The 8,277-nt window shown below is 37.4% G+C and overlaps 2 protein-coding genes across 4 annotated transcripts in view; both read left to right on the plus strand.

The window, feature by feature from the left end:
- The first annotated feature begins 941 nt into the window (after positions 1 to 941).
- On the plus strand, positions 942 to 6,085 carry LOC111808545 (glutamate--glyoxylate aminotransferase 2). 3 transcript variants are annotated; one of them, XM_023694610.1, is made up of 14 exons: positions 942 to 1,129; positions 1,873 to 2,072; positions 2,822 to 2,887; positions 3,006 to 3,123; positions 3,766 to 3,847; positions 3,946 to 4,033; positions 4,161 to 4,319; positions 4,633 to 4,806; positions 4,882 to 5,013; positions 5,111 to 5,176; positions 5,244 to 5,308; positions 5,390 to 5,481; positions 5,556 to 5,712; positions 5,793 to 6,085. In XM_023694610.1, the coding sequence occupies exons 2-14, from the start codon at positions 1,956 to 1,958 to the stop codon at positions 5,920 to 5,922; spliced, it is 1,446 nt and encodes a 481-aa protein (XP_023550378.1). In that variant the 5' UTR covers positions 942 to 1,129; positions 1,873 to 1,955; the 3' UTR covers positions 5,923 to 6,085. The 3 variants fall into 3 exon arrangements, with proteins under 3 accessions (XP_023550378.1, XP_023550386.1, XP_023550395.1); XM_023694618.1 differs by lacking the exon at positions 942 to 1,129 and adding an exon at positions 1,168 to 1,356; XM_023694627.1 differs by lacking the exon at positions 942 to 1,129 and adding an exon at positions 1,425 to 1,553.
- Positions 6,086 to 6,704: 619 nt separating this feature from the next.
- LOC111809853 (protein DETOXIFICATION 31-like) overlaps positions 6,705 to 8,277 on the plus strand; it is a 3,243-nt gene continuing 1,670 nt past the window's right edge. Inside the window, 4 exon segments of the mRNA XM_023696309.1 lie at positions 6,705 to 7,016; positions 7,177 to 7,235; positions 7,237 to 7,392; positions 8,101 to 8,187. Of these exon segments, the coding sequence (XP_023552077.1) occupies positions 6,705 to 7,016; positions 7,177 to 7,235; positions 7,237 to 7,392; positions 8,101 to 8,187 (614 nt within the window).

Here is an 8,277-nt window from a genome sequence, read left to right on the forward strand (position 1 = left end):
GTTATATTTAAAATTTGAAATTTTTATTAAATTATGTTAGGACGCATAATATATATTTATTAATGAAATATATCCCTTTATTAAGATTTTAAAAATATTTTTTAATAAAAATTATATTAAAAAATAAAAACTTTGAGATACTTGTATTTTTTTTAAATAATAAATTGGTATTTAAATAATAAATAATAAATAACAAATTCTTTGTTGGACTCACTACCTAACTCCCGCAAAAAAAAAAAAAATGGAGAATTTGGCGAGAATGAGAATGAAATAGGGGACACGGAAGCTTTGACCCGCCCCGTAAACATATCTACTCTCTTTTACAATCGCATGTTTCTCGTTACATCCTTAAACAATGACGTTCTAACCTTCGAAAGTGGCACTAAAGAACTCTTGAGCAATTAGTATTTTGCCTATGATCGGAATTAGAGTGACAAATCTTACTTTTCATTTCTGTTCATAAACATATCATTTTATTTTTATTTTTATTTTAAAAAATAAATATTTAAAGGGTAATGTAAGTTTTTTCACGAACATCATATTTATCCATTATCCATTAATATATAGGTCAAAAATTATAAAGACAAAGATTTGAACATCAACATTAGAAAAAAAAAAATTCAAAGATGAAATACCATTTTTTTTCATATTATATATATATATATATATGTATATGTATATGTATATATTGTTTTTGGACATCACATCTCATGTCAACAGTGATGTAGTCAGCAACATAACTGAAAAAACTTAATAAAGATATTTAAAGGGTGCATCTCATTTTGTCAGGTTGCTCAAGGGCTTAAATCACAATCAATTTTCTGCATTACAAAAAACGCCGACCACTACTTGCCGATTGAGCCAAGGAAACACAGCCACCAAAATTCCGCAGCCTATCAAAAACTAGACGTTCTGTACAAAGCTGCGCCACATTTTAGTAGTTGCAAGAACTTTATCTAAATTTCAGTGGCTCTGATGGCATCCTTACGTTCAATTTGGTTGCCACATAAGGCCCCCTTCCCAATATCCATCTTGCACTCAGACCCGGATCCGAACCCTGTGTCAGTACAACATCGCTGCATTCGCCCGCGATTTTCCCTCTCTTCTGCTGCGCTTCGCTCGAGCACAGGTCAGTTTGACTTCCCCTACGCCATACCGTATTGAACCCCCACCTGCGATTTATCTAATCATTAATTCCCAAATTATGAGTTTTGGCTTCTATCGATTCATCATCCAGTTTTGTTTCTGTTCGTTGGGACTGTTCAATCAGGCTAATCAGCATTTGTTTCCCTCTTGTTGATTTGCGTTAATGATCCGTTTTTTTTAATGAATCCGCAATGTTGTAGTTTAACGCTGGTAGGTTTTGATCATTACTCAATGCCCTCTTCTTTTGTCTGTTCTATTTTAATTTCTCTTAATCTGCGGCTTGCTATTGGCCGATGGTGAGATCAAAATCATGATATACTGTTTTGTCTGTTCGTGGATTTCTTCCTCGGTTATGTCGATGCCCTGTTCTTCGTTTGCGATACTTCTAAAATCAAGAGAGCTATAAGGTTTTTGGTTTGTTCTTTTATCTGACCCGATCGAGTCCTTTCATCACCCGCTCACATTTACGCATTGTGTTTATCTTCTGATATTGGAAAAATGGATGTTGTTTAAGCCTTCGATTGTGCAATTTTTTTGTTTTCTCCAGCCAAAAGAGCTTTATGGGGTTCGTCCATGGAAGTTTCTGCTGTTTTCTGTGGATTCATTTGCTTGAATCTCCACTAAACACAAAGCTATCAATAATCCCCTTGATGCATTGCATTAGATATTAAGTCGAGGAAGAACTTTCGTTATTAATCATCCCTGCATCTCTATTGTAAATTTCAGGTTCAGGGCAGATTCTTCTTAGCTTGGTAAATTCTAGGTTTGCTTGCCTGTATTCGAGTAATAGCTAAGTCAAGTACATCATTATGTCACGTAAGGCACTCGACTACGAGTCGATTAATGAAAACGTGAAAAAAGCTCAGTATGCTGTCAGAGGAGAACTATATCTGCGGGCTTCTGAGCTTCAGAATGAAGGGAAAAAGGTATGAAGTTTTCATCCAATCATATAGTTCCTCGAAAACTTCCTTCAGTTGTTTAGGAATTTGGTTAATTGTTTATGTGTTACCTTTGATCATTACTATGTCCTACTGTGATTTATTGCTTAGTTCTTGAATTAAACTTGCCATTTCCTTATCCCTTCTCGAAGTTTGGAGGATTTTGATCTTTGATCTCTTGTTATTGATGGATCATTGAGTTGAGACCGTTTGTGTGAGATCCCACATCGTTTGGGGAGGAGAACGAAACACCCTTATAAGGGCGTGGAAACCTCTCCCTAGCAGATGCATTTTAAAAACCTTAAGGGAACCCTAGAAGGGAAAGCCCAAAGAGGACAATATTTGCTAGTGGTGGGTTTAGATCGTTACAAATGGTATCAGAGATGTGTCAATGAGGAGGCTGAGCCCCGAAGGGGGTGGACACGAGGCTGTGTGCCAGCAAGGACGCGGCCCCAAAGGGGGTGGATTGGGGGGTCCCACATCGATTGGAGAAGGGAGCGAGTTCCAACGAGGACGCTGGACCTCGAAGGGGAGTGGATTGTGAGATCCCACATCGGTTGGGGAAGAGAATAAAACCTCTTTATAAGGGTGTGGAAACTTCTCCATAGCAAACGCGCTTTAAAAACTTTGAGGGGAAGCTTGAAAAAGAAAGCCGAGATAGAACAACACTATCTGCTAGTGGCCTTGAGTTTGAACTTTTGCACTTATATTGCTCGTAATTTCAAATGTTTGTGCAGATTATTTTCACAAATGTTGGGAATCCTCATGCTCTTGGACAGAAGCCATTGACTTTTCCACGACAGGTTTGTTACTACAGCCACTTTCATTTGTTGCTGTCGGATCTTTTTGTTCCTTTTGGGACTGAAGTCAACTCCTGTCGCTATGTCTGTATGAACACTGCCTCTCTTTATTCAACAACAGGTTGTCGCTCTTTGCCAAGCTCCCTTTCTCTTGGAAGATCCTAATGTGGGATTATTATTTCCTGCTGATGCTATTGCAAGAGCCAAACATTACCTCTCATTGACTCCCGGGGGCCTAGGTAATTTGTTAATTTGCTTGCACAAGGTAGAATGATTCAGGATTAAATCCTTGAGTGATCTTGCTGGCGTAAAGGGGTGTCATGAAATCGTAACAGCAAGGACACAGCTTTTGAATTCAGGACCACATTTGTCACGTAACAGCTTAAGCCCATCGCTAGCAAATATTATCCTTTTTGGACTTTCCCTTTCGGGCTTCCCCCTCAAAGTTTTTAAAACGCGTCTAATAGGGAGAGGTTTCCATACCCTTATAAAGAATGTTTCGTTCTTCTCTCCAACCGATGTGAGATCTCACAATCCACCTCCCTTCAGGCCCAGCATTCTCGCTGGTACTCGTTCCCTTCTCCAATCGATGTGGGACCCCTTAATCCACTCTCTTTCGGGGCCAGTGTCCTTGCTGAAACACTGCCTCGTGTCCACCCCTTCAGGGCTCAGCCTTCTCATGTGGGCTTAGGGGGTTACATCTCCACTTTGTTTAAATTTTCTAAACTTCGACTTCATCAATTACTCAATTTACTTTTATTTTCTACTTGGAACTTGGAACTGCAACTGACTTAGAAAGCTTGAAATTAGTCTCGTAGAAGTTCAGATCTTCAAGGAGATAACTCAATTGATTGTTTTTAATCCTTCGAAAATACTTGCAGGCGCGTACAGCGATTCCCGAGGAATTCCTGCGATTCGGAAGGAAGTAGCAGACTTTATAGGAAGGCGAGATGGCTATCCAAGGTGATAAAGATGATATCTCTATGAATTTCAATAAGCTTTATGTGTTTGAGATAGGTTGATGACCTTGAAATGCTGATTTTTAATTACTTGCATGGCAGCGATCCAGAACTCATATACCTCACTGATGGCGCTAGTAAAGGCGTAATGCAGATATTGAATACTATTATCCGTGGTGAAGGGGATGGGGTATTATTTCTTGACTGACCATGACCATTTGATTGCTTTTTCTTGCAAAATATGTCACTTGAATGGCTTGTCTTCATTCTCTACACCCTCTGCTTGCACATTAAGTTTAAATTTAGTGTCTTATCAGATTCTGGTCCCGGTTCCACAATACCCTCTTTACTCGGCCACAATAGCACTGTTTGGGGGCTCTCTTGTTCCATACTACCTAGAAGAGACTGCAAATTGGGGTCTTGACATTAATGACCTTCGCCAGTCAGTTGCTCAGGCTCGCTCCAAAGGAATTAACGTTAGTGCATTTTCCATATTCATTTGTGAAAGTGAAATCCTGTATGGCATTGTTTCCATATCAAACATAGAAATTAAGAATATAAGTTTTAAAACTGAGATATCTTCGTGAGATCTCATATCGATCGGAGAGGAGAACTAAACATTCTTTATAAGGGTGTGGAAACCTCTCCCTAGCAGACGCGTTTTAAAAACCTCGAGCCACAATCTGAATGGATCTTGCATCCATAGCTCATTCACTTATTTGAGTGTTTTAAGTCTTTAGGCCAAAATCATGCCGATAGCTCATGTATTATATGCTGGTTTCTGGTTAGGTAAGAGCTATGGTGATCATAAATCCTGGCAACCCCACTGGTCAATGCCTTAGTGAAGCAAATCTGATAGAGATACTGAAATTTTGTTTCCAAGAAAACTTAGTCTTACTTGGAGATGAAGTTTATCAGCAAAATGTATACCAGGACGAACGCCCCTTCATTAGTTCTAGAAAGGTAAATGGTTATATTAGAGTCTCAACTTTCTTTTTTAGTTTCCAAATCCATACTCTAATCTGCTGCATCTCTCAGGTATTACTGGATATGGGTCCACCCATTAGTAAGGAGCTGCAGCTTATTTCGTTCCACACCGTGTCGAAAGGATACTGGGGAGAATGTGGACAACGGGGCGGATACTTCGAGATGACCAACATTCCTCCAAAGGTTTGATTACTTAATAATAAGATTACCATTCAATTTTATTAGTTTCCATCCAGCATTTTTGTGATACTCGTGTAACATTCGATCATCGATGCTGCAGACAGTCGATGAAATATATAAGATTGCTTCTATATCACTCAGCCCAAACGTTCCCGCTCAGATATTTGTGAGTTATATATTTTCTCTCTTAACCTTTATATCTGGCACGCCTGAATTTTCTCATGTATATGCAGATGGGGTTGATGGTCAACCCACCAAAGCCTGGTGATATTTCATATGATCAGTATATTAGGGAAAGGTATGGCTAGTTGTTTCGAATCCGTTTATCGTATAATCGTCCTGAAATAAACAGAACTTTTTATCATTTGTGGGATTGCAGCAAGGGGATCCTTGAATCACTGAGGAGAAGAGCACGAATAATGACTGATGGATTCAATAGCTGTAGAAACGTGATATGCAATTTCACAGAAGGTAAACTGTTTGGATTTTTACTGCAATTTCACTGAGGAGAAGAACACGAATAAGTACCAATCATTTGTTATCAGGTGCCATGTATTCTTTCCCACAAATACGCCTCCCGCCGAGAGCCATTGAGGCTGCCAAAAAGCTGGGGAAAATGCCTGATGTTTTCTACTGTCTCAAGCTCTTAGAAGCCACTGGAATCTCCACTGTTCCAGGCTCAGGTTTTGGGCAGAAAGAAGGGTAATAATCTATCATAATCTCTCTATTTGCAAGGTCTTCTTGTATCTTGGTCGTTGGCATTGGCTGATTTTTACTTGCAGGGTGTTCCATTTGAGGACAACCATCTTACCTGCCGAGGAAGACATGCCTGAAATCATGGCAAGCTTCAAGAAGTTCAATGATTCATTCATGGAGGAACATGAAGACCATAGGGGCTATTCAAGAATGTGATCGGGCCGCTTCCATGCGCCTGCGCCCATTTGAATTCACCTTATAATACCGTTCTATTACTGTAATGCTTTTGCAAGCAGACATATCTAACGTTAGTATGAGAACTTAATCATATTGGATGTGATGATCATTAATGACTTAGTAACTTAATTTCTTAAGAAAACCATTGATTGATTCATTACTATGACAATTTATTTAAAATATACAAGTTAATTAAATATGTTTAAGCTCTAATGTCTGCGAGGGTACATTAGTAATTTTGCTAAATACCATAAATAAGATTAACACATTTTATTAGTTGTTAGTTTTGTTACACAAATTTCCTAATCTCTTTGTCCAATGGCGGATCTTTCCCAGCCACTTGTTTCGCCGCGGAGAGACGAAAACAAACCGATCCACTCGCCGGAATCAGGCCGAAAATAATCAAAGGCTGTTTTTGTTTCCGACGCCGATGACATACCTCCGATCAACAGCGCACGTGATTTCTTCAGAGAGTTCTTTGTTGAATCAAAGAAGCTGTGGTATCTTGCAGCTCCGGCGGTGTTCACCTCCGTTTGCCAATACTCTTTCGGAGCCATCACTCAACTTTTCGCCGGTCAAGTCAGTTCCATCGCCCTCGCCGCCGTCTCTATCGAGAACTCCGTTATCGCCGGCTTTTCCTTCGGCGTCATGGCACGTACTCGGCAATTCATCGCAAATTGTTCATTATATATATATGTATATATATATATATATGTATTTGTTTATTTATATGAATACAATTTTTTTAACTGCAGCTAGGAATGGGAAGCGCGTTGGAGACGCTATGCGGGCAGGCGTACGGGGCCGGGCAGCTGGATATGATGGGAGTGTACATGCAAAGATCGTGGGTCATCCTTCTTTCAACGGCCGTGATTCTAACTCCGGTTTACATATTTTCGGCGCCGCTTCTGAAGCTGATTGGACAGACGGCGGAGATATCGGAGGCGGCCGGAGTGCTGTCGATATGGATGATCCCTCAGCTTTATGCGTACGCGCTGAACTTTCCCGTCTCCAAATTTCTGCAGGCTCAGAGCAAAATGATGGCGATGTCAGTGATAGCGGCTGTGGCTTTGGTAAAGTTAACTAAGAATTCAAATGGTTTTTTTAATTTAATTTTTTTTTATATATAATAAAAAAAATGAAAGTAATGCATATAAATTTAATTTTTAAAAATAAAATAAAAAAATAAAAATGGTTATAAAATTAATTTTGATTGATATTTTGAACATACAGGTACTGCACACGTTCTTTACTTGGCTGCTGATGCTGAAGTTGAAGTGGGGACTGGCGGGTGGTGCTGAACCTGTCGTGGTGGGTCATTGTGGTGGCTAAGATTGTTTACGCACTAAGTGGGAGCTGTGGGCGAGCCTGGTCCGGTTTCTCGTCCAAAGCCTTTCAGAATCTTTGGGGTTTTGGCAAACTATCTCTTGCTTCAGCTGTCATGCTCTGGTCAGTTTTATTATTATTATTATTATTATTATTATCTTCTTTTTTCTTGGTTTTAATAAGATTAATTATTCATTTTGACCATTATAATTTCACTTATTGTCATAATTTAGATTTAATCTTTATTATTTTTAAGAAGGTTGAATTTAATCTCTATTATTTAGCAAAGTTTCACATTGGTTACTAAGTAATTAAAATTAAAAAGTGAAATTAATAGATTAAATTTGTGAATAATTTTTTTGTTTAGTTAAAAATTATAGTGTGATAGATTTTTAATATTTTAATTAATTAAATTATATTTAAGTTGATAAGAGATTAGTTAATTAGAGTTAATTTATTTAAGTTGATAAGACATTAATTAATTAGAATTACTTTTGTTACTAATTTAAATTTAGTGTATTAAAAAAGGGAAAGTTCAAATTGACTAGTCAATTTTTTTTTTTAAGTTGATATGCTTAATTTATTTTACTTGTTAGGCGCATTACTTATTTTCAATATTAATTATTTGAAAAATATGATTTGCAAATTAAATATTTACAATATGACATAAGTTATTGATTGAAGTATATTTAAATTATTTTATCATACATGTTACCCACATTAATTAGTTCATTATTTAATTAAATATGATATACATTATAAATTAAATATACATATTATAAAAATGATATATCGAGTAGACTAATGATATTTTGATTTATTATCATGTAGTTTAGAGATATGGTATTATGTGGCTCTCATACTATTTGCGGGATATCTAAAGAATGCAAATGTTTCCATCGATGCCCTTTCTATATGGTACGTATTATGCATTAATTATTGCTTAAAAATTGAGTAATTAATTCATCCATTTTATTTGTAAAAAAAAAAAAAAAAAAAAAAAAAAAA

Source organism: Cucurbita pepo, chromosome LG01 (assembly GCF_002806865.2).
Source record: "Cucurbita pepo subsp. pepo cultivar mu-cu-16 chromosome LG01, ASM280686v2, whole genome shotgun sequence".
Lineage (NCBI taxonomy): Eukaryota > Viridiplantae > Streptophyta > Magnoliopsida > Cucurbitales > Cucurbitaceae > Cucurbita > Cucurbita pepo.